This window comes from Chelonia mydas, chromosome 8, assembly GCF_015237465.2.
Source record: "Chelonia mydas isolate rCheMyd1 chromosome 8, rCheMyd1.pri.v2, whole genome shotgun sequence".
Taxonomy (NCBI): Eukaryota; Metazoa; Chordata; order Testudines; family Cheloniidae; genus Chelonia; species Chelonia mydas.
Genome location: NC_057854.1, coordinates 89,912,565 through 89,939,675, shown reverse-complemented (window position 1 = coordinate 89,939,675; position 27,111 = coordinate 89,912,565). Strand labels below are relative to the sequence as shown.

Genomic DNA, 27,111 nt, shown 5'->3' with positions numbered 1-27,111 from the left:
TAAAGCCCAAGTTCTTAAAGCTTCAGGCACAACTCAGGTGATTCACACCTCAGAGACCAGAGGCCAGTATTGTGGGTGTGACATGGTGGGTTCCATGGGGCATTGCACGGTCCTGACATTTCTTGTGTTTTCATGTCATCCTTTAACTGGACAGGATTGTTTGCGTTTCAGGCTTGCTTGGGAATTATAATTGTGACAGAAAAGTTGGGAGGGTGAGATTTAAGACACGGGATTTAAGCTAAGACAGGCCCGTAACTTAGAAGTGTCAAGAGATCATGGTTGCTAGTACTGCTCAGAAAATTTCTGTCAGAATGAAATTCCCCCCGTCCCGCCCGTTTTCTAGCTATTTCTGACCAACACTTTTTATATCATGAACCTATTTGTCTTAGCACTTTTGAAGTCAGGTATCAGTTAACTTAATGCTTTCTTGCTCTTCAATAAGATTCAGTAGTGGGCCACTAAAAGGTTAACGTTTACTCACTGGTGAGTGGTATTTGAAATAACTCAGTATTTCCCTGTCTTTAGAGTTGGAAAATATGAAGTCAGTATACTAGACATGCCATCATTTATAATTATAGCTCATAAGTTACGGGCAATTTGTGCCATTTAAAAGAAAAAAAAATCCAAAACCATTTTAACAATTACTTAATGTTTATTTTATGTGATCTTTGGAGTCTATAAACAATAAATGTGTATTTGGCCAGATTCTCAGCTGATGTAAATTGGCTTACCTACACTGAAATCAGTGGAGCTACACTGATTTACACTACCAGGAGATCTGGCCCGTTGTGGCAAAGAATGTTCAACCAAGAGCTGTCAAGATAATCCAGGTTTTCTCAAGAGCAGCTAGTTAATGGTATTTAAACAAAAGATTAGGAAAAATAATTACTGTTGGTAATTAGTCAATCTGATATCTAAACATCCACTTCTGTACATTTTCAAGCATGCACCTTCCATTTGATAAGAGTCATGAATGTTAAATAGAAGAGTGAATTGAGTTTTAAAGATGTGTGTAATACAATTTTAAGTCCACATTTTATGGAAATGTGGACTATAGGAATGATTTCCAAAGAAAAATATATCACATACATACCTGAGCCTGTTGAAGCATGTATAGCAAAATAAAGTGCCAGGACTTTTCCATGAGGGAACACCCATTTTTAACAGTCTCAGAAGAGTTCAAATGGCACTATTCCAATCCATAGGAACCCTCCCATTGTCATTGATTTCCGCAGCATAGTAGCACAGAATAGGCCACTCTCCATATGTTTGTCTTGCTGGACAATCTTGTCACATAATGTTCTGCAAATTTAGAACTGTCCTTCAAAATGGAGGACGGGTAGCCAGATTATAGCTACAAAGTTTTGCTGAGATACATCCGAAAATGTCCATCATTACAACTCAGAGTCAGTAATTTCCTGGATCCTACTCTGTTCCTTGCTCCCATTATACTGTGGACTTTGTTGCTTATTGGGGTCCTTAACTAAGTGTAAAAACTGTCAAACTGCACTGGTATCTGTTATCCTTAGGCAGTATCTTGAGTTCAGAATACGTAACATACCATAGAAAGAAGAGTCCTTGCTGAGAAGTGTTTTGCTATTGTGGAGGAGGGGTTGTTTATTAGAGTACAAATAGTCAGTACAGAGCAACCGAAACTACATGAAAAGATGTTTTCCATGGTTACACAGTTCCAAGGCACCAGTGCTGGAAGCATCCCTTTTATATGGCTGTCTGCCCTCCATGGCATTATAATGAGGGAAGTCATTTACTGAACGGAAGAGGAAGTACTTATACAGGAGTGATATTAGCATTTGGCCAGACTCTCTTTTGCTGTGTGGAGAGGAATAAAGGCCCCAAGGAAATATGTGAAGGGGATTGGAATTTGTTTCATGCTGTTTCCCTCCTTTGATCTGGTAAAAAGTCCTCTGCAGAAGTGTGCATTTTGAGGCTCTAATAGACATTGGAATATAGCCCTCCAGGGTGGTGAAGAGGCCAGGAGAAGCTGCTCAATATGTCATGCTCTCCTGGGAAGTAGAACTTAAGACCACAATACAATGTTATGGTGGTTAACGATTCTCAGAGCAGCAGTAAAACTCTCCAACAGTGGGATTAACTTTCTGTGGAAAGCATGACCATATCACATGGCTTAAGGAAGGAAAACCCTATGGAGGTACACTGGGGTATTTACCTCTGCGCTGTGTATGGGATGCACAGACTCGGGCTCAGAATTTCCAGCTGTAAGTCCTACCACATTTGCAAGAGTAGTATCTCCATTGGTGAGGAGATGCAAGGGAGATGGGAGCTCATCGGATTTCTGGAGGTAAGTTTTTCCTCCAAGCACAGGTTTTTCGCAGAATAATTTATCCTTAACATAACACACAGACCCTGAGTTAGCACCCAATCTCTCCCCTTTCTGGGGATTTGGTTTTATTGGTAACTCAAAACCAACACAACACAAACATCACTCTAAGCTGTTTTCCAAAGCCTTACTGTTCCTGGAATTGACCTGCTGTGGCCCAAAGAAACACCACCTCCATTAGGTACAAACTGGAGTTTATTAGGTTAGTAGAACCAACTGACTGAGCAATAATTCCCCAGGGGATTAGCACCTGAGCCCAGGGTGACTCAGCAGAAACCCTCATTCCCATACAGTGTCTAAGATTTTTTCCATCTTGTTACCCCATTATTTTTAAAAAACACGACTTTTTTAATGAAAGTTATTTCCTAATGCTCCATAACTGTGCCCAGGGAGAAGAACCTTTTCAGTTCCATTTGTAGCACAAGAGACTTATTGCTTTTGTACAAAAAAGCTTTCACATTAATCAGCAATGGTAGCAGGAAGAGAAGAGTAATTATGTGGCTAAAGCACAGGACTGACAATCAGGAGGTTTGGGTTCTAGTTCTTACTCTGCCACACATTTGCTGTGTGCCGCTTGAGCAAGCCTGTTCAGCTCTCTGTGCTCTACCTTCCCAGTGATGACCACTGACCAACATTGCTGAATGTGTAAGTGTTGCAGTATGCATTAAGATCCGCCGATGGAGGGCGCTCCTGCAATGCAAAGCATTGTATGTGTGCACGTTCTTATACGTGCCGTCATACCTGTCTCACCAGAAGGGTGCAATGTAGCACTAAATAGCTTATAAGATGGTGTAGCTATTCATATCAGACATATGTGCCTATTTTTCTTCCTGGTCTGTAAAGGAGAAACTTGACAGTGTATCAGACTACCACTGACTGGAATTCTGCTTTGCCAGCAGGCAGTCATCCTTGTTAATTCACAACCAAAAGGTAGACTGCACACTCTTTCATGTGACAACACTTCTTTCAGCAAAGTATAGGTAAAAGGTTTCTGCAAAGTTGGGAAGCGCTGCCTTATACATCACACTCATAACATTGTTGGTTGTTTTCTCTTGTCTTTCATGCTATTTCTTGCCATTTTGGCTAAATATCGGAGGCCTGTGTGAGCAAATGTTCTTTCCCTGCCAGCGCTTTCGCTCTTGCTTGTTCCTAAAGTGAAGCATCATAGCAAATTTGTGGTATTGTGCTCATTTCCATGGCTACAGACTATGGTGTCACAAATTCCCCACAGCAGATTCCAGATGAAGCAAGGCCGGGCAAGGCAGGAAAATGTTCTTGTTCAAACACAAAGGGCCAGCGTTTCAGCTGGTGTAAACTTCCAGAGGAAGTTTGTAGATATACATTAGCTCAGGATGTGGCCCAAAGAGCCAAGAAGGGAGGAAAGGATGATCTTATGGTTAAAACACAGGACTGACCATCAGAAGACAAAGATTCTAGTCTTGTTACCTTTCTGTGCCTCAGGTTGCCCCTTCTGTAAAATAAAGTATGAAAATTCCACTGTAAAGGAAGCTATTTAAAACACATAATTTGATATAGCTTTAACTAACCAGTGGGATTTCCTAGTTCCTATCCTAAAAAGAGGAGAGTAAAAGTGCCAAATTATGGGACCTCCAGGAATATCTCAACCCAACCTCCTGTATCAAGCAGGAAAAACTCTACACTGTACTTGGATGGGAAATTTCTAAGGAAAAGCCAGAATATTGCAGGAAGTGGTTCAGGGATGCAGTAAGCTGGCACTTTTGTACCCGATATCTTTCCCTTTACCAAACTAGCGTTCCAGCATGGTAATAGGGATTGCTGCTGTTGAATATTCAGCTTTTTATATGAGACACAAAATGGAGCTTGACCACATGTGGTCCTCAAAAGTCCTATGGCACTTCACACCAGCTGAGCTCCAGGGTCCTGGTGAAATTCCGTCTTAAGGAATTACTTTCTCACCGCCTAGATGCTCCCTGTAGTTTCAGTATTCTTCGGCTGTAAACTTTTTTACGGTTGCTGTTTGCTCTTAAGGAGACACCAACTTGAAATCTAAGCATTTTCAGGAAGTGAGTTAAAAGCAGTTGCAGGTTCTACACCAAAGGAAGAAACATTCCACCCCAGAGGTGGTCAGCTGAAGTGGCTCCTGCATACAGCGTATAGTTTATGAAGTGCCTTAGAATCCCTTGGCATGAAAGGTCTTTGAACTGACAAAAAATAATTAAGATAGGGAATTATATGGAAAGCACGATAAGGCTAACACTGCTAGCATATATACTATACTCTGAAATGTAGTAAACATATATGTGAGGTTGTCAGTACCTAAACAACATATAGTAACTTTTAGAACACTTTTGTAAGTCAAGTAATGTGAGAATTTGGAGCTTCACTGGCCATTTATATAAAGTGCACAATAGTTCCAAAAGCTTCATAGCTACCCATTGATCTAAATTTTTAGCAAGTGCATTTGTAACATTACAGAAGTTTACTTTATAGTTATCACAAAATCTTGTGACGGTCATTGCATCCCTGTGCCTTATTTGGAATGGAAATAATGCTACATAGTACTATGGCCTGCCATGCAATCCTGAAGCCAGGATTCACTCTAGTCATCACTGTAGTTTACTGAAGTGCCGAAGAAATTTTTTTTCTTGTGCTATATGCCCATCTCACTCTTAAATCTTTACCTTATGTTCATCAGTGCCTGAAACCATGAGAATTACAATGCAGACACAAGTCTTTCTCCACAGTAAAACAATGTAGTGATATGCAGTAGCTGAAAAATGGAAGGTAAATCTGGGTTTCTTCCCTTCACCCATGAACTTTGTTTCCCTGGAGGCACCTGCTCCAAACAATTAAATGGTCTATTTGCTCATTGTCCATCCATGCTGGAAGAAAGACAGGAGGCCATAGATGTAGTTTAATTAGGCTGCAACTTTATTCACTTAAAATGTCTGGGAGCACCTTGCAATAAATTGTACAGTGCAGGAAGCGGGGGCAGGGGGTGTCAGTTCTCCACTGTTCCAGATGTAGGAGCCCTAAACCCTGCTTCCTCAGCTCCCTTAAAGGGGGCTACGAAAATGAGGGAGGTCATCTCCCTGCTGTACAAGTTGTAGGAGTCCCAAAACCCGCTTACTCAGCTCCCTTAAGGGATGCTTTCCCTCAAATCCTTTTCCAGTCCACTATATCCAAAAACCATATCCTGTCCATATCAGGTACCTGTGCTGGACATGTGCTCAGAGTGTTACTTAATTTGCCATTGTCTGTATGAAATTTTAGTTTGTACTGACTTTGCTAGTACTTTTTGTCTAGCCTGTTGTAAAACTAGGCAAACAAGTAGATGTGTTGATGTACCCCCTGGAAGACCTCTGTGTACCCCCAGGGGTACACATACCTCTGGTTGAGAACTACTGGGTTAGATCCCCCTTGCAGTTAAATCACAAGGAGAGAGGCAGTGCAAGTTAAAGCAAAGATAATTTATAGATTTCTAAAGAAATTGCCTCATTCAGAAGAACCTCAATAGCTGACACTACTGACAGGCACACGTTGTGAATTACTGGCTTTTTTTGAATTACCAAGTGAACACACATGAAAAAGTAAGGCGTATGCATCACAAATTCTATTTTGTTCATTTATTCCTGCATTTGTAGTTTAGTTGTAATTACTCAGAAATACTTGGTAACATGCCAGGAGTGAGTACCTTGTAAAAATAATCTTAAAAATACGGAAACTCACTACAGTGCACTAAGTTCCTGTTAGATCTTTGCTGCAAATTATGGAAAGGCAGCCATGTTTTGTGTGAATATTAGCAACGCTTTTACGGTAGTTTTGGGCTGAGGAGAAACTCAACATAGCAACCATTCTGAAAAGTGCTTAGCACTTTAAAATTCCATTGGAGTGGGAACTGAAAGTGTTCAATTTCTCACAGGATTGGGACTTAATCCATATTTAAGACGTCCTCAAGCATGTGTTAGTCATGGCATCACTTTGATAACATATCCTCAAAGATCAGTCTATTGACATCTGATCCTTGTAGCAAGACATGACTTTACAAGTAGGATGCTGTATACGGTAGTCTCCAAACCAAAGGTCTATCTTTCACCAAACACTTTGCTTTTATAAAAAGGGCAGTAGTGTTTCACCTTTACTGATAACTCAGTATCTTTATTTATATTTAGTTATCCTTATTTTTCCTCAATATGAGGTGTCACCTCAATACTTAGCTTCACTGGAATTTGGCACAGTATTTCCTTCTGTTTACAGCCATTTTTACCACTTCATCGGGGAGTTAGATTGCCAATTAGATCGTTTCACATGTCATGGATTTTATTCAGCACAGTCCATGCCTTGGCCCTTAAACATATATAACTGTTAAGGTACATATTTAGATCTGCATACACAGGAAACTGAGAAAAGAAGATGGTGTGTGCAGCTGTCAAAGCAGCAGAACACTTAGAGTACTGAAAGTTTTTGGAATTGACGTGAGTTCTGGACAGTTGCAATGGAGAGATGTAGAGCAGCAATAAAATCATTAAAGTACTTCAGGTTTGGAAGTAATCTGGGTTCTTGGCTTGGGTTGCTCTTAATAGCTTTACATTTTGTGGGAGCCATTCCAATTTTTAAAGAGAGTTTCAGCCTTGAGACTGATTGCACTTACCACCCCAACCAAACTGCAACCCATAATTTTTTTACCAAGGGAATCTTAGTTTGTCAGACAGATCACATGAGTACTTTAGAGCATGTAGACTCCAGCAATGGGAAAATCAGGGCTTTAACTGTATACTGTGCTCTACTGGTATGAAATAAGGGCCTGATCCTGGTAACATACCCACGAGTAACTTCACTTAAATCAATAGCTTTATTGAGATCAATGTGAATTCCTCATATGACTGAAGATACCTGGGAACACGTTTGCAGGATCAGGATCTATGATATATGTTGTACAGCCTTATACCGAGAGACCTGCCCCTCTCCAAGACAAAAGTGGTTCAGATGAACTGAGCACATCTTCTTCTGGATGCATTACATCATTTTATTTAAGTATGTTGAAAGGAATGACTTTCCTTTAGTCCAGTTATGTACATGCCTATATATTCACCATTAAAGCAAACCTTTCCAGTGTCTAAAATCAAACTCTTGCTCTAAAACGTTTGCACATTTCTGTGTTAAACATCTGCTTAGGTGGCTCTGAGATAGTGTGTTTTGGTGTTGTTTGTGTGTGATCTAGTGCTGCTTCCTCAACGCACGTGTCCCTTCCCTTCACAGCCTACTCGACACCCAGCACCTCCCCCGCAAACCGATTCGTCAGTGTTGGACCTCGGGATCCAAGCTTTGTAAATATCCCTCAACAGACACAGGTGGGCAGCTTTCAACTTCTCTGTATGCAGTGCAGCTTGTTATTCTTCTGTGTATTTTAATGTCTCCTTACAAAGTGAGCCGCATTTCCGCACCACTGTCAGTTCACCCACATGGTCTCAGTAACAACGGTGAAATGTCACTCACAATTTGTGTTTGTCTGTTGTGTTTTATTGGCTTATATGGTAATAATTCTTCCATAATTCCTCCAAACTCTCTTGCTTTCCAAGGCATTGGCTTCTAGTGTGCAATTTTTCCTCTAGGACCAAATTTTCAAATTCCTTCATTGCATTTGACATATTTGCAAGTGCATCTGTTTGCACATGCAAAAGCCCAGAGGGGCCAATCAGGTAATTATGGCCTTCAGCCCAATCCTGCACCACTGAAGTAATTTCAATAGGAACAGGATCCAGTTCCTAATTTGCCATTTGCATGCAGGGTTTTGGGCATGCAGGTGATTTTTTTTTGGTGGGGGGCCTAGGAGATGTGGAAACTGATGTGCTCATAACTACTATGAAGGCCTAGTTAAGGGAGGGCCTTTGAAAATTTGGCTTCAGATGTCAAAATGCAAGTTAAACCAAAGAACCAACAGTTTAAAGCTCTAGCATCTTGTTTGCAGCCAACACCGTATTTCACTGCAGTGATGTTGGGGTGACTATTCAGAGATTTGCTATAGTTGAGTCAGAAGCTCAAGCAAATATTTCTTTAGAAGGACAGGGTTTAAATGCGCTTTTTCCAAGCTGCATCAAATCCTTAGTATTGATTAAGAAAATAGTTGTTGGCAGTTTTTTTAGTGGTTAATTTTAGCCAGATGTTGAAAAAAATTAAAGCGATGTTTAATATCACATTATCATGGAGCAATATAAAAACGAGAGGAACTAAAGTTCTAGGATAACTACAGCTTGTAGTTTGAAATGATTGCCTGATTACATTACAATGCTTTTAAAGGTTAACATCAAGAAGTATTTTTAATATGTTTTGAACTGGCTGTGATGATTTTAAAAAGTAATAATTTAGCTAGGGTGAAGTTTTACTTTTTATCCCCTTCTGTACAATTTGAAACAGGTCTTAGATGTGAACAATAAGGATATAGATGCATGAATGTTACATGCTACATTTTCAGAACATGCATGAAGACAGAATCCACATTGTGATGTGATCAACGCCTACCCTATCAGCGTTATATGACTGTGTAACTTATTACTGAAAACTGTCCATTTATAGGCTGTGACCAGATGCCTGTGAGCACAATATGTTTTCTTGCTATCTGTTCCTTTTGTATCGTTTGTTAGGGGCTTTAGTTTATAGCTGTGTCGACAGCACAGGTTCAACTACATTGAATCTCAAACCCTTCCTGCATTAAACAGGGTCACAGAAAGTACACTAGCAGCTGAGGGAGGAGGGGGTGTATGTGTTAACTCTTCAAGTTCTGATTTCTTTAGTTCATTAGTAAAGGGAAGCCTGTGTCCCAGTTTTCAAGTGTTGGGCCTCCCCTTTAGTGCCTCCTGTTTAATCGATATAGAAGGCAAGTTTTCATACGCCTTTCCATTTAAGTCATAGCATTTCTCCTGTGGTTTTGGAAAGGATCAGAACAAACAGAAATACATTGAAATAAGGAAATAGAAAAATTTTAAGGTGAGCTGTTAAAGTTTTCAAGCGTTTGGCTTTTTTCTTCAGGGTCCAAGAAACTTGAAACTCTTGGGAGAACGCTCCAATAGTTTTTCTAAAAGACTGACAACACTGATTGGCAGATTGTTACATAGTGGAATATAACAAAATCTGAATCTGTAAGATATCAGACTTGTTTGCATTTTAAAACTAGGCTTTTTGCATTTGTTGACTGTGAATTTTGAACCCTACAAGTTATGATTGAAGCCATTGGAAAGTGTTCTGGCCCTATTGTATGTGCTTATGTATAATACTGGATAGCAAATGACAATACCCCAGCATAACTCCAAATTAAGGCAAAACATGCTGCTATAGATAAGGGGACTGCCAGTCTCTCTTACTACAGCTGCGTCCTTTGTGCTACTGTACTTCAGGGTACATCAGCATAACCATTATGACCCACTGTGATACTGGATTTATAGTTTGCCATAAAAACCCACTGTGAATTGAAATTATTAATATAGCAGTTCTGAAGTAAACCATGTTTTAAATCAGAGAAAGTGGGGTGAAAATACAGAGAAGTTAATGGTTAGGGACTTAGTTAACGCTCTTCTTGTCAAAACAAATCCCCTGTTATAATGAAATTTTTGCAGGACATTAGATCCGTCACTTAGGATATTTTCAAAATATAAAAATAAAAACAAATGAAACACTAATATATTGAAAATGGTTGGTGTTGCTATTTCCCATCAGGAATTTTACAGTGCATTCAGTAGTCAGGTTAAAAATTGTATAGCCTGATGTTGAGAGACGCCAACACTCACAACTCCGAGAGTTCAGGGGGAGAGGTACTTCTGAGTGTCAGGCTAGTAACTTCAATGTTACTTTTGCTTCAGCATAACTCTAGAAACTCCATTTTCTCCTAACTTAACTCTAATGGTTCATCTCCGTTCTAGAGCTAGGCCCAAACCAAAAGCCTGGATTTGAACACTCCTGACCTTCAGGGAAGTTCCGATCCAGACAGAAACTTTGAGAAATGACCAAATTTTAGAGAAAACTTTTCAAAAGCACCATATTTTCTTCCCATTTTGCAGCTGTTTAACTGTGTCATAGACTACGTACCCATAGTCATCAATCTCAAAGTTGCTACGAATTGAACATGTCCACAGAGATGTGCCAGTGCTGTTTAGTAGAACGTACATTTCACATCCCTGGATGTGCAAGGGGCTCATACAGCAGGGAAATTAAATAATGGACAAACTAACAACAACGTTGTTGGCCTAGCACGGGAATTATTTTTCCTGTTCTTAAACAATAGAAAGTAGGAACAGGCCTTTTTTAGTGGCCGTTACGAAAATCAGCAACGGACATTTCTGTCAACACTCTGTTCTAATTAATTCCAAATGTCCTTAAATGTGAGTCATTAAGGAAGACATTTTAAATAGAAAAGTGAATATTTCATCATCATAGGTTGTTGTAGAATTACCTACTGCACCAGGACAGATCTGGGGTAGAAGAACCAGACAAATAACTGGTTTAGTAAGTGTTCTTGTAGAAGCCCAGAGAAGACTAGAAGTTTCAAAAAGAGAGGTGTTTATAGCAGTTCAAACAATTTTGCAAATTTTGATACACTCCCTCCACCTATTCCTGTTCTGCACCAGCAGCTCACCACAGTATGGTCCCATTTGTAGGGCTATTTAAAACTGAATTACTATCTGGGCTATTAGAAGGATCACTTTAATTGACCTGGGCCTTATTTGATGACAAAAAGGCACAGGTGTTGTAACCTTCGCTTGATAAATCATTTACTTTAGCTGCCTGACTTGTAAGCAATACAAGATCTTCAGCCTCGCTGCCTTTGCCATATGCAAATCAGAAATACAGTATGCCTGGGATATATCATCTACTATTTCAAAAGCAAGCTGGTCCGGCTACCGCATGACTAAGTAACAGATACATTTCTTGTGTTGGCATAGTCTTGTAAAAAGAAAAGTGGCAGAGGAAATGGAAAGTACCATCACATTAATCAGGGGCTAACCTTCTGGAAGCTACTACACTCCTATAAAACAAATACTGTCTCTCTCTCTTGCTGCAGAAAATAATGAAGCAAAGAGCATGCGGTCAGCATAATCAGTCTATCTAGTGACACCAAACCCAATCGAGCAGCTTGTTTTTTGGGACCAATATGTAGACTCAGGCACATTATTTTGTAACTAGTGCTTGTCAGTCTGTAAGGCTGGCTGAAAAAAATATATGTTGTTTTCCATTCTGATGGGTTGGGAGCCATATAAATTCAGTTTCCTACAGCTCCTTGCCCACTAAACTTTGATTACCATGCAAAGTTTTTTCAGCCACCACAACAGACAGCTTATTAGAAGTTGCATTTCAGCTGGCAGAATCATTTCCTGATCCACACCACCTCTAGTCCATTTAACCTCTAGCTGAGTATAGCAGTGAATGAACCTTGCAGGTTGAACACTGGTAAAGAGCCCTGGTACAGCAAACACAGTAGTGTTCTTCACACAACAGGCAACTGGCCAGAGTTGGTCAAGGAGCTTTTGAAAAGACAGAATTTCAAATGCCCTGCTTCTTTGCTGGTTTATGGAAAGAAAATGCCACCGAATTTCCTCTTAAGAAAATACTTCAAAGAAAGATGCCAGTTAAATTTAAAATCACTGCCTGATATCTCCATACTCCATTTTACATTTGATTCGTCTTAGTTAGCTTCCAGATCTTTGTTAATATAGGAGCAGATACTGACTCAAGAGGAAACCACTTCGAGGATAGAATCAAGGTAAATCTGTTCCTCTGAGAGCACAATCTAATTCCCAAAGTAGAATCAGACTACAAACATTAACCAAGGTTCTGCTCTCACTTCTGCTGATATGAGTCTAGAGTAACTCCATTAGCTACAGTGAAGTTGCTCAGGATTTGAACTAGGGTAACGGAGAGCAAAATCTGGCCTATTGAATATGCATAATAGTCATGATAGCAAAAACCACACATTTTTACCCAATGCAGAGAGCATAGGGAAATAAAAGCTATCTAAAGAAGAAAGTTGCACCCTTTTCTCAGCAATAAGATAGAAAAAACATAGGAAAAGTACTTACTAAAAAGAGAGAGAAAACAGTCACTTACAAAATGGTAACTTTAGGGCTAGATCTGCTTGGTATTGCCAGATTTAAAGGGCTAGAAAGGCATGCTGGGAAGAAAATTCTACAAGAGGGCTGCCCTTCCCTAACGATAATTAAGGGTGGGGTCTCCCCCAGGGAAGGGGTTGTATGTATTGTGCTATATTACTAGGACAAATAGCTTCTTTAGGTCTTCTATTATCCTCCGTTTCTTCTATGCTAGTGAATACCTTTGTATTCTTTGTTTTAAGAAAACTTTATTTTATCTTTATAAAACATTGCCTATCTTCTAACTCAAGTTCACATACAGCTCTAACAACATATTGCATGATTCCTTTGTCTCTTAAGAAGAAGAAAGCTAAGACTTTTTCCCTCTCCTCCTCCTCCTCCCCCCCCCCAAAGAAAAAAACTTCCCTGTAATTTTTCACTGGCAGCATCTTCAAGCAAAGGCCTGAGAAAAGAGATGTGCCTTTCACTGTGTCCTGTAGGTTGGGCTCTGTCAGACAAGCGAGAGAAGCAAATTGTAGAATAGATTTGGGCTCTCCAGTGATAACATTCAGTCATCTATTTCTAGGGAATGTTGCACAGGTGACCCAACTGACTTCAGCTGCCTGGCAGCTCATTGGGAGCAGAAAGGCAGTCTTTCAGGTAACTAGGACCTAACTGTATGGAACTTTACAGAACAAAGTCAACACCTTGAAATGGACCCGGAGGTATAGAAAGCTAGTGTAGTTCCTAGGGAGCTGTTATTCCTGCTGCTGATGCCACCTGGTTGTATTGTATCCAATTTCCATTGGCAGGATATGGAAAAAGAAATCATTGCAAAAATGTTTCTGTCAAGTAAAACATGTAACTTATGTTATGGGGAGTAGCCATTTTGCTACTTACATGATTCCTACTTCAGTCTCACTCTTATGCCATTACAGAACGGGAGAGTACAACAACTAGTCTTATCTATGGCTGATGTTGATGAAGCTTGTTAGCAACCCTCTTGGGCTCTAATGAGAGGTATAAGCTTTCCCTCCTCACACCTTTTCCTCTTCTCTCCCCTATTCCCTGAGGCTGTGCATTACCTCAGTAATGTGCGTGGCTTCTGCTGGCCCTCCCAGCAGGGAGCTTAAGGTGGCTCCCCAGCTCAGGATTCCATCGTATTAGTGCAAAGTGCTACCAGCTGCACCAGGGTTTTTCTTAACAGAGCAGTTTGTGTTCATAAAAAGTGTAGCAGCAGCTTGTGAATTGTACATAACAAGAGGCACTCAGAGGATATGAAAGGCACTAGGAAAAATGTCACTTCTTTTAGTTTCCTAAGTCCTGAGCGGAATCACCACGAATTCAAGCCTGCCCTGTTTGTACAGCATTGTAGCATTCGTAGATTTGTTTGCCCATCACTCGTATATATCTGGTGACTCTACTCATATCCAAGTTAGTCGTGTCCTTCAGCCTGAAAGTAGGTCTTGTGTTGGCGCACAGAGAGAGATGAGAGAAGCCTAATTGTATGAAACTGTCTTTACACCAGTCAGCCTGCTGAGAGCTGTGTACACCACAAAGCAACTTCTATAGCTGCTGGCCCACAAGTGTTGGCTATGAAGTTCCTTGATTATAGAGGCTGCTTCCTGATTCCACGGCGGGTGTGGGGGGAGGACACCTCCTTTCAGTAGGGGCTGCACTGCGCCACAGTGCCATTTCCCAAATGCTGCCCATTGCGGGGAATGTGGAAGTTGCACGGAGTGAGAATTTGAATGAAAGGGTGGCATCACCTCTGGCTACACAATAGAATTTTAAAGCATCCAGGTCTCGCAAGCACATTCCCTTGTTTGAAAGCTCCTCTCCAGAGCCCATTCTTCTTCCAAACCAATGATCTGGGAGCTTCCCCCACACCAGCGGCAGGGAGTGAGGTTCACCTACCATTCCTGAAGCTCTGGGTGTAGAGACATACACCATAGATCTCTTTTAAGCAAGTTGGGCCCCAATACCCTGATGGGGCCCCAAGCACTGGACTCCTGGTGTAGCTCTGTTGGAGCTCCCATGAGGCCCAGCCAGGGAAAGAGAGAACAAGCTATGACAGGGAACTGCTGATCATGTGAAGAGGCAGTTTCATAATCATGAGTTCTCCTTCGTTATAGGTGCTCCATTACTGCTTGGGCTGGAGGGGTCCTTTTCATTGGGGCCAGTAAAAATCCCTCCATGGCAAGCTGATCTTCCTCCGGCAAAGGCTAGAAGGGTGGGGTGCATGCATGCTGCAGTAGAGGTCTCAATGTGGCTGCTGTCTGCGATTACACAAATGCTGTGTGGCTGCAAGCTCCCAGTGTAGTGTGGTGCAGGCCTTCACAGCAGCTGTGCTAGTCCAGAACACTTTATAGAGTGGGGGATACAAAAGGGGCCTCAGAATAGGGGGTGAATTTCATCACCTTCAACACCCTCCCTGGTCAGTTCAGCACACAGAACCCATGTAATTGCGTAGAGGCACGGATTGGCATTTCACTCTGCAGCATCAGAAGGGTATACCTCCGGAGACGGAAGCACTTGTTACACCAAAAGGATAGAGATTTCTGAAAGACGTGTCAGTGCCATCATGTGGCCCTATCCTCAACATGGGTATGAGCCAAACCAGTCCAGAAATGATTGGGTAACTGCCAAGCAGGAGTATATTTTACTGTGCTTTTCTTCCTTCTCTTCTTCCTCCTCCTTGAATGCCAGGCTGGCCCCTTTCGGAGTCCAGTACTCTGCACTCCACTTCCAGTGTCCATGAAATGATTATTTACTACAGACGTAGACAGATTTCCCAAACCAAGCCATTCAACTCAATACTCCTCCCCTACCTTGCCCCTTCTCTCCATTTATAACAGCCAGGAAGCTTGTTTGGAAGCACCCTTTTCTTTTGGCTTTTATGGGTGTGACTTATGCGCCACAGCAGGGAAGAGGAGTAAGTGTGTGGGTGGGGAAGAGCTGGGAAATGTAGACATATGATGAATGAGACCGGGAGTTGTAATTTCTTACTGAATAATTCTCTACAAGCTGTGCAAACTTTCTTTAGTTAAACAATTACTCTAAAAGGCAACAATTTTGTGCATTTTCATTGAAGAGCCTTCACAGTGACAATGGCCTGCGTTTTCCTTTCTAAGAACCTCTGCAAACAGCCAGCACAGTTTTCTGTCTTATGTGCAGCAGGAAACGTCCTTTACAAATATCTCATATTTCTCTCTGTAAAACGGATTTAATAGCCAACCATTTAAAATGGATTTAAATTGCCTGGAATTGGAAAGAAACTTCCCCATATGGAAGGGTCATTACACGATTCTCCTTTATGGGAACTCTTGCATCTTCCTCTGAACAAGCATAAGATACCAGCCAATGTCGGAGACATAATACTGGATCAGACAGAGCATTAGTCTGATGAGGCATGACAGTTCCTGTGTTCATAGTTGCGTGCTATATGAACTAGGCATAGAATGCATAGAAAAGGCCTCCCAGGTTTCTAGAACAACTTTTAAAACTAATAAAGGTTTGAGGGGGGGAGGAAGAGGGGTGGTGTTTTGTTCGTTTGTTTTTTGGGGAGGAGGATGAGTGGGGAGGGTTGCCATCAAATCAGTTAGATGATCCAAAAGGATTTAAAGTAATTGGTGCAAAAGAAGTTCCATGCCTCAGAACACACTTTGTGAATGTTTGTTTCATCAGATACACAGCTGACACGGTTAACTTTAATGGGGTGGTGATCCTCATTGAATTGCAGATTCCTGTGACTGACTGAAATACTACAGGGACTTCGGTAATACAGTGTGTGCTGCTCAAACTCTTTCCACTTGCAAAGTTTCATATTTTGTCAAACAGACCATACACACACACACACAAAATCATAAGATGAGACTCCAGTTATGTCCCTCTTACTGCTTTTATTTGTCTTAGCTGATTTCCTGCCCACCCCCCCAACCTCCATTGCAGCTAATGGTGCATTGAATTAGTCTGCCTGACTGCTGCATCAGGTCCCACATCGATTTATTGACTTTGTGAGAGTGGCTAGTACAGTAATTGTTACAAGAGCAGAATAGAAAGCAAGAACATGTCCGCATAAAAAATAGAAATGATGTTTTGTTGTTTCTTTCCTTTTTTTGCCCTATAGATCTTTATGTGTTTACCTAGCAGAGAGCACTTTACTAAAGTTAATCAGCTCCTTCTACATTATTAATTGTGACAGTTAGGGTGCTACGTGACAGCAAGCGTATTATGGAAAACACTGATCTCACTCCAGTGGTGTGGACTTGAGCAAGTTTTCTATTCCTTCTCTTATTTGATGACTGCTTTAGGGTACTACTAAATCACATTCCCCAGATTGACAATATGCTGTCAATACTGTTGATTTGAGAGTCAAGCAGAGAGGAACACACGAGAAAAAAGAAGTGAGGAGCTCTTCAGAATATTCTAAAGCCCTGGCAAGAAGTCACTGTAACTCTGTAATGGTAACAATTATATGCCTAGCCTGATTTCTGTAAAATATATTTTGCTAGGAGTAGTTGTTTAAGATCTGCTGTTTAATAAGTGATTGGGATTTACAAAGAGGGCTAATGGAGGGAGGGCTTTAAAATCTATATACAGAATGTGTGCATATAATGTCATTAAAAAGACACCTACTGGTTTTTTACAAGGGTTTTTGGAAATGACTGCCTTTGAAGGACATTTTATGGTAGTTCAGCTTTCACATTTGATATCTATATGTGCTCTATAAATTCTACACAGTCCGACAAAACCAAATAGGTGTCACTTATGACCTGGATGGAAAAGGTCAACACTTACATGGCTTTTCCTTTTACTGGAGCATTAACATTTTTGCCATCTGCTGCATAAATATTTTAGCGACTCCTCACTAAATATTCTACAGTCAAGGATTAGGACCACACTATACTATACAGTAAAGTTCAAAAATTAAAGGCCAGGGTCTCTGCCTAGTTCTCAATGGACACGTTAACGTCACAAAAACCATCACTACTTCAACTGACATCTTTTGTTAGTGGTCTCAACAGAGAGGCCAAGAAGTGAGGGAGACACCTCTACAGGTAGATTCTCTGCCCTTAACAACCAGGATAGCATTCTACAGGAATGGACTAAAACAATACTTTAATATATATTTTATAAACATAAGCCAGATAAGAGACACCTTGGTAAGGCAGTAAATTTCTCAACTCCCAAACTCCTGCACTTCACTGACAAGAGAGCCAGATTATTCCAAGTTAATGTAAAGAGGGTGCAGGAGGAGGGGGCAGTATCTGGGTGTACTAAACATGTTTTATGCATGTTCCGTGTTCGTGTCTGAGAGTGATGCCTGCAAACTTAAAGACATTTTGTAGTGCACATATTCAGCATGCATTTTTCAACTAGTCATAACTAGATTGAATCAACTAGTTAAGTCATAACTAGGTGATGCTTTGGGTGGACTGCTCAAATCTTGCTAAGTTTCAGCTTTCAAACTTCAGCTGTTTTTGAAGTGGTCAGTTGAAAAAAAAGTGTTTCTAGCTGGCTTAATTTGTTTTTGAAATAGCAAAAATGCCATTATTTCACTCTCACCTAACTCAGAATCAGCTGAAGGGATTTTCCTCAAACTTTCCCAAAAAATTCCCCTATTGTACAGAGACAGCTCTTGGACAGTTTAAAAATTTACCCCAAAAAGGTGAATTTGGGAGAAAATTCTGATCATGAGAAATAAAGGGGCTATAACTGAAAATATTTTGTAACCTTAACTTTATAATATGTAATATGAATATTATTAATATCCAAACTTCCAAGATCCATGTAAAACTATAAATGCAAAATCTTCAGGTATATTCATTTTCATGAACAAGCTCTGACACTGTGTACAAATACCATTGTTTGCACATGCTAATAGGTGTGACCAAATGTTTTAAGAGCACATGGTCAGAAGCCCATAGAATGTTTTTTTTTGTTCATTACATATGAAAATGGAAATCACTTCATCCGTCAGTGAAATGCAGCCCCTGTATACAAATTTACTTATATTATTCTCTACTTTGATTTAGCTACAACATTGTACATAAGACAGAAGAGAGGAATGTCATACATAAGAGGCAGTGCATAGAGTTAGGTGCTTACGTATCCAGTTTGCACACACAATATTTTTTCTGTCTTTATCTGCATGCTAATTTGGCCTATGTTTTTTTTAAATTTATATAAAGCACTTTATGGTCTTTTGGGTTAAAGGTTGCTATATAAATCTAAGATATCAGTCCGTCTTTCCTTCATTGAAGTCAATGGTAGTGGGAGCTGGAATAGGTGTAGGAGTTAGTTTAGGTAACTGCTATACAATATTCCTTGATTTTTTTAAAAAAAAATCTATGATGATATTCTGCTTATGAATAATTGTGTGACACAGACTGGATAACTTCCGTCTTTCACAGTGAAGTTAAGACAAAGGTTAAAATTCCCATTTTCTTTGCAGGAAAAGACTGAGAGTGCAGCTCTACTGTGAAAAGTGTCTCTGTAAAAATTGCATCGTGTGGCTCCCTATTTATTATCTCTGAGTGATCCCAGAGAAAATGTATTCCATTTATAAGCACAGAGATGTTTTATTCTAACTTACCAGACTTGAAAGCTCAACCTGGGGTCTGTAAATCAAGCTATGTTCTTTCTAGTTCCTCCAAAAAAACAAAGATTCTGCAGGCTAAATTCTTTCCTCGCTTATACCTCTGCAGCTGCACTATCTTAAAGTTCTGTACTTTGTGCCCCCCGTGTAATGCCATTGTCTCCAGTTGGAACTATATTAACAATTGTGTTGATATTGCATGAGCCAAACTAGGATCCAGTTCATTCTCCCACAGCACTGTTTGCTCTTTCAGGACTGTAAGGAGTAAATGCAGTAAATATTTAAAAGAAGGAGCTATGATTCCAAATACAAGTGAGGAGCCTGCTTATTGAGTACAAGGGTGCTACTGTTAAAAAGTGTCTTTTCATTGTAGAGCTGCACATACAGTGATTCAAAAACCAGCAAAGCGGAACCTTTGCTTTAAAGTTCAGCATTTACAGTGGGAATTTTGTCTATTTTCTCTGACAGTATTAAGTAAATTGAAATAGCTTAGTTAGTTATTACTGAACTTGATAATGAGTATTCATCCATTTCCCCTGCTATATACGCAAATATTATGAAACTATGATAATGAATCAGAAAACTGTCATATTTTGACTTTTAATGACTTGAAATCTACCACTAGTTTTACTGGCACATCATAATATGTTTGAAAATCACTTATCATGGGCCAAAATTCCAACCCAGTTAGTCAGCCATATCTAATACAGTATTTCTTCATTCAAAGACTGGGGATGTACTGAACATCTTTCATATTCTTTAAGAGAAGACTCCCTACTCCTTAGTCCTCAATATAGTTTTTTCCTCATCTCAGTCACCAAGATTCTGTATCACTGTGACCTTTGTTGGCCAACGAGAGCTGCATTAGACTTTATTTGACCATGTCTAGCTGGGCCAGATGGTCTCTGCAGTGTAATATGAGATGTTCCTTCATCCATCTCTGAAGGCTGAGCATGTTGCCACTGCTGTTTCAGCAGACCCAGGGAGCAAAACACTGATCCCAGGAATTAAACCTAGGTATTGTGCATGACCTTGAACTTTTCTCAGAGTAGTTTGTTCAGTTTAGCAGGATACAGTTGTCGAGTTCTGGAATGGAATCCAGATCAGTGAGTGGTTGTGTCACTGTCTGCCCTGAAACCCTGGGTGCCTTAAATGCTCTGCTGCTGTGGCTCACAGCCTGGACACCGACTGCCTGCAGATAAGCATGAATGTCACACCCTGAGTGCCTGGGAGCCCTACATTCCTGGATCAGCAGCTTTGACTCCAGCAACCTTCCTATAAGCACAATGGCAGCCCTCTGGTTTCCTTCATCCTTGGTTACTACTTGCAGGGTGACTCCAAGACACCCCTGTCCTGAAAGTCCCCCAAAAGTCAGTCCTGAAGTGTCCAGCCCTCTCCTGGACCACGCAGAGAAATAATAAAGTTTGTTTGCGCCATTAAAGAGACCCACACACATTACAGCTTATTAACTTACTTGTGATAGGTACACGCTTCCCTTCAAGCACAGCACTGAGTTGGTTTATAGTAAAAATAAAACAAATTTATTAACAGTCAGAAATACGCTAAGTAATGCCAAGTAAAAGAAATAAAAATCAAGATGGTTACAAGCAAATAAAAGTAAAAATATGCACTTAAAGGTCTGAAACTTAATCTAGCAAGATAACAGGCTTTGTTCAAAATGGTTTCTTTTGCCAATCTTCCTTCTTACTGCCATGGCTGACCTTCCCTAAGTCAGGACCTTCCACAGAAGTACAAGGTGCTGGGTTCCCTTGTCTTCCTAAGGGGAAAGATCTTTGCCTAAGCAGATTTCTCACCTATATTCAATCCCCAGAGACTTCAGTCCCTCCCTTAGTTGAAGGACCCAGCTTTCTCAGCTTGCAAGAGCTCTGTTGCCTTGCATCTGTTTAGTGATGAACACCAAAGATGGCCTTGCTTCAAAAGGCAGGATGACCTTACGCTGTTCTTCCAGTCCCCGCCTGATTTCCATGTAAATGGGGCTTCTGTTGTTTTGGGTCATACCTTATGTAATTTCATTGGCGACAGGTGGAAAGCTGTCTTCCCTCCTGCCTGGGTAAAATCTAATTCTCCCTTTGTTCGGTCACAGTTTGTAAAACACAGTATCCATGAGTATTCATAATTCCTTATATAGTGTCAATACATATATTTTCACAATGATATTAATCACCGGTGTGTCCTAGGCTTTCATAAAACCTCATTTGATACACTTTTATAATACAGTAACATTATAAATTTGAAACTCAAAAAAGAGTCCTACAAAAAGTGGAAACTAGGTCAAATTATGAAGGATGAATATAAACAAATACCACAAGCATGTAGGGACAACATTAGAAAGGCCAAGGCACAAAATGAGATTAAACTAACTTGAGACATAAAGGGTAACAAGAAAACATTCTACAAATACATTAGAAGCAAAAGGAAGACCAAGGACAGGGTAGGCTCGCTGCTCAATGAGGGGGGAAAGACAGTAACAGCATGTCAGAAGTGTTAAATGACTTTTTTGTTACAATTTTCACCAAAAGGTTAGTAGCGATCAGAATCTAACATAGTGAACACCAGTGAAAATGAGGTAGGATCTGAGGCTAAAATAGGGAAAGAACAAGTTAAAAATTACTTAGACAAGTTAGATGTCTTTAAGTTGGCCGGGCCTGATGAAATGCATCCTAGAATACTCAAGGAGCTTCCTGAGGAGATATTTGAGCCTTTAGCGATTATCTTCAAAAACTCTTGGAAGGCAGGAGAGATTCCAGAGGACTGAAAAATGGCAAATATAGTGCCAATCTCTAAAAAGGGAAATAAGGACAACTCGAGGAATTACAGACCATTCAGCTTAACTTCTATACCCGGAAAGATAATGGAGCAAATAATCAAGCAATGTGCAGACAACTAGAACAGGGGCAGGCAAACTTTTTGGCCCGAGGGCCACATCTGGGTGGGAAAATTTCATGCAAGGCCATGAATGTAGGGCTGGGGCAGGGGTTTGGGGTGCGGGAGGGAGTGCATGGTGTGGGAGGGGATGCAGTGTGCAGGAAGGGGCTCAGGGCAAGGGGTTGGGGTGCAGGAGGATGTGGGGTGTGGGGGGGGCTCAAGGCAGGGGTTGGGGTGTGGCATGGGGCTCAAGACAGGGGGTTGAGGTGCAGGAGTGGTAAGGGGTGCGGGCTCCGGCCCGGTGCCACTTACCTGGAGCGCCTCTGGAGTGGCAGCGGCGCACACCGGAGCCAGGGCAGGCTCCCTGCCTGCCTGCCCTGGCCCCACGCTGCTCCCAGAAGCAGCCAGCACCATGTCCCTGCGGCCCCTGGGGCAGAGGGCTCTGCGCGCTGCCCTCCCCTGCAAGTACCTTCCCTGAAGCTCCCATTGGCCACTGTTCCCCATTCCCTCGCCAATGGGAGAGGCGGGGGGGAGGTACCTGCAGGCAAGGGCAGCACACAAAGCCCTCTGCCCCTCCTCCCCCGGGGCCACAGGGACATGGTGCCGGCCGTTTCCTGGAGCGGTGCGGGGCCCGTGGCACCATAGGGGTGGCAATGCCACCAGTTTGCCCACCCCTGAACTAGAAGATAAGGTGATAAATAATAGCCAACATGGATTTGTCAAGAATAAAACATGTCAAAAACAGCCTAATAATTTTCTTTGACAGGGTAACAAGCCTTGTGGACGAGGGGAAGCAGTAGATGTGGTATATCTTGACTTTAGTGCAGCTTTTGATACTATTTTGCATAACCTCTTAAAAAAACTAGGTAAATATAGCCCTGATGGAGCTACTGTAAGGTGGGTGCATAAATAGTTAGAAAACTGTTCCCTGAGAATAGTTATCAGTGGTTCACAGTCAATCTGGAAGGGCATATCAAGTGGGGTCCTGCAGGAATTGGTCTTGGGTCTGGTTCTGTTCAATATCTTCATCAATGATTTAGATAATGGCATAGAGAGTACAGTTACGAAGTTTGCGGACAATTCCAATCTGGGAGGGGTTGCAAGTGCTTTGGAGGATAGGGTTAAAATTCAAAATGATCTGGACAAACTGGAGAAATGCTCTGAAGTAAATAGGATGAAATTCAATAAGAACAAATGTAAAGTACTCCATTTAGGAAGGAACAATCAGTTGCACACTTACAAAATGGGAAATGACTGCCTAGGAAGGAGTGCTGTGGAAAGAGATCTGGGGGTTATACTGACTAACAAGCTAAATATGAGTGAACAGTGCAATGCTGTTACAAAAAAAGCGAACATCATTCTGGGCTGTATTAGCAGGAGTGTTCATTGAATCATAATCATAGAATATTAGGGTTGGAAGGGACCTCAGGACACAAAAAGTAATTCTTCCGCTCATGCATCTGACGAAGTGGGTATTCACCCACGAAAGCTTATGCTCCAATATGTTTGTTAGTCTATAAGGTGCCACAGGACTCCTTGCCACTTTTACAGATCCAGACTAACACGGCTACCCCTCTGATACTCTTCCGCTCTACTTAGTGGTAATAAGGCTTCAGCTGAAGTATTGTGTCCAGTTCTGGGCACCACATTTCGGACAGATGTGGACAAATTGGAGAGAGTCCAGAGTAAACCAACAAACATGATTAATGATCTAGAAAACATGACCTATGAGAAAAGACTGAAAAAATTGGGTTTGTTTAGTCCGGAGAAGACTAAACATTCTTTATCACTATTGACAATGTCACCATCCTCTCTGTTGCTCAGGCCTATGGCTTTATGGTCATCTTTGTCTCTTCCCTCTCCCTTGCCCAGTGCACCCACTTCATGTCAAAATCCTGGTGCTTTTCTCTAGTTAACATTTCTAACACCCAACCCTTTCTTTCTGTCCACACTTATACAAGGTTATCTCACGTCTTGATTACTTAACCTCCTTCCCCTGGATGCCCCGACACCCATATTGTCCTTCTGCCAGTCCTTATAAAACGAAACAGCTAAGATCGTCTGACCTGCCTGAGTCCATCCACTGCTTTCCCTTTTCCTACTGCATCAAGTTCAAACTTCGTATCCTTATTTTCAAAACCCTTCCCAACTCTCTTCTTCCCTGATTATCTGCTTTGTCTCTTATTGTGACGATCATGCCTCCTTAGCTCTCAGCGATGCCAACTGTGACTGCTCATTTGTTCGCTTTTCCTCCAACCATCTTTGTGCTCTCATCCATGTTACTCTTACACACAGAACTCCTTCTTTAAAGTAGTCTGCAAGCCCTCTGCTCATTCAAATCCCTCTTCATGACCCACATCTGCTGTGATGCCTGCAAGAAATCAGTAATGCCTAGATCCAGGGCAAAAAATACCCCAGTACTTCTTTAACGCTCTGGTTGTGCACACAGCTAGGTGATATAACCATGAGATTTTAAGCTCCTCATGGCACATACCATGTCTTTCTATGTGTTTGTACAGCACCTCGCACAACGAGGCCCTGATCCTGATCAGCGCCTTGGGACGCTACTGCAATATAAAAATATTCTAAAATTATGGAGTCCAATCATCAGACATAAACACCCCCGTCCTGTCCTCTCATCACACGCACACCACACACACACACCCCTGGAACATTCAGTCCCAGAGAGGAGACACTATAGGGTTTTCAGAGGGATTTGCATTGTGTGCTGGTTTTAATAGGGATGCAGGGGGTTTCCCCCCAGATACAGCTCTTGGGTTGTCTCTCACATGACACTCTCCCTTTTCTCCAGAAGATTGGCAATAACTAGCCTTTCTCCTAAGTACTGTCAAAGCCAAAAGGCTGAGGGCTTGCCTGCACTGGCAATTAAAAGCGCTGCAACTTTCTCTCTCAGGGGTGTGAAAAAACACTCCCCTGAGTGCAGCAAGTTTCAGCGCTGTAAAGCACCAGTGTAAACAGTGCCCCAGCGCTGGGAGCTACACTCCTCGTCGAGGCGGGTTTTTTAGTGCACCGCAACCACACAAGGCATGTTAAATTGCTGCTGCAGCAGCCCTTCAGCGTTGCCAGTGTAGAATAGCCGTGAGTCTTTGTAGCAACTTGCAGGCAGACAGAGGGTAGCCAGCCCCCCTCAAACACTTCTGTCTCTCCCTCCGTAGCCCACCTCTGGACTCTGCACATTCTCCTTGGCTCAGTAATATAATCTCATTCTCCATCATTGCTCCCAGTTGGCACTGAGCAGAGGAGTGAGTCCCAGAGGCAAATCTGTAGTATGTGTGTGTGTTTCTAGGCTGCCAAGCCACAAATATAACTTGGGAGGCCCTGACTTGGTTTGTGTGTGTGTGTGTGTTTTCCTCTAATTGTCTAAAGCAATAAAAGTAAAGAAGTTTAGATAAATCATGGATTTTAAGGACTTTGTTCCTGTAGTCCTGATATAGGCAAAGCTCCCCAGACTTCAATGGGAGCTTTGCATGTCTCAGGACTGCAGGGGCTGGCTTAAATTGAATAAAACTGTGCATACAGTATAGGGGGCCTGGTAACAAAGAATTTTGCAAAAAATAACAAGAGCAGGGAGTACAATGAAGAACAGAGAGGGTTACAGTGTGGTGAAAGTACATGCTGGCTGTTATAACACGGTAAATTATGTCCCTTTAAAAAGTAATACTTTAACTGTAGATCTATATAGAGATAATTAAGAAGATATTGTTCCCCTTCTTTCCCTCCCTCCTTCCCTCTCTCTGCAGCAGTTCTGTGGAAACTTTTAATACTGCAGCTTGAAACTTGGGCCTCTGGGTCTAAAATGCCTGAGAAAGCACTGCAGGCTCTAACTGTAAAACATTCCTTCGGTGGGCCCTGGAAACAGAGCGAGCTAACGCAGGAGAGGTTCAGAGAGATCACATGTAAATGAGGGCTGGCTATAGACTCCTGAGAAGCGTTTTATTTAGTTTAAACCTGAACTTGAACTTGCAAATGTGTTCCCGTAGAAGTGGACAGAAAGCATTGCTCTGTATAACAGGAAACCATGTTGCTGTTAGTACAGTACCAGCACTAAGGGGTCAAGGGGGAGGAGGAGAGAGGGGCCAGTGAGAAATAGATTTCTATCCCACACTTCCCTGCATATTTAATTTTGGGTAGAGTGCAAAGTGACTTGGAAATATATTCCTGCTGCATCAAATTGGAAGAAGATTACAGAACATCCCTCATATAATATGTAAGAGGGTGTTTAGTAATTTTAAGGGGCAAAATCAAAGATATTTTGATTAAAAAGCCGATAAGCTCATAATGGTCTTAGAACCAGGAATTGTTCCTATTGAAATGTTATAAAATCACATCATATTGTGTTTTGTGATCACAATATATATAGTGCTCCTTTGTGAGTTTGTTCTATATCAATATAGGTAGATGTAAATCTAGGTATACGTTTTATAGCAAAAGGGGAAGGAAATAGGTAGGATTTAATTAAATAAATGTTAAACTACTATTCTCCTTTGGTAAATTTTAACTGTATCTATGGTAGAATAAGCCTTGTGGAAATTTATAGGTGACTGGTAAAGCTGATAGCATTTAAAAAACATTTACATTTTAATCCAAAATGTTTTTTTTTAATTATGTATTCACTTCTTTGCTAAAATTAGAGTTTTGGATTCTTGGTTTTCCTTGCAACAATTGATATATGTAAAACAGAAGTGTAACTCATAGACTCCAGGGTTGCTGGCATCTTTAACACAACGGTGCAGTTGACACCATCTACAGGACCCAGCATGCAGTGTTTCTGTTCAGTTCAAGTGAAGTGTTGCTTACTTGAACTATTATTAATGGGCCAAATTATATTAAAGATGAGGGCAGCTGCAGGCCACGTTGTAGAACCTTGCAGGCTATATTTGTCTGGTAGGTCATGCTTTGGTAATCTCTGAGTACAACCAAACCATTTTTAGTCATCAAATCAGTGTTTTTAATGAAAGTTTGAACTGGATGGATAAAAAAAATGCTTCTTTTGGCAATAATGCAGGAAATATCCACATAGAGGGTCTTTTGGTGCAAGATACTTCAGTGTTTGCTTTAACATCCTTTTTTGTTCTATGACTGTATGTAAAGATGACAGGGCAGTGCGGTGTGGCATGGCTCGAATCCCCTTCTATGCGTCTGAAGTTTACCAATGCAGAAACCACCATGGGCTTTGAAAAGTAAAC

At 41.2% G+C, this 27,111-nt stretch overlaps 1 protein-coding gene across 17 annotated transcripts in view; it reads left to right on the top strand.

Annotated features, from left to right (window-relative positions):
• The window catches only part of NFIA (nuclear factor I A), a 466,574-nt gene that overhangs the window by 424,976 nt on the left and 14,487 nt on the right, over positions 1–27,111 (top strand). For 9 of the 17 annotated variants that reach the window (XM_037907918.2, XM_037907922.2, XM_043552647.1 and 6 more), the window contains one exon: positions 7,601–7,692. The exons of 4 other annotated variants lie outside the window; for them this stretch is intronic. In XM_037907918.2, the coding sequence (XP_037763846.1) occupies positions 7,601–7,692 (92 nt within the window). Of the gene's footprint in view, positions 1–7,600; positions 7,693–13,355; positions 13,428–27,111 lie in introns of those variants that run through there. 4 more of the 17 variants (XM_043552639.1, XM_043552646.1, XM_043552645.1 and 1 more) reach the window with 1 other exon arrangement.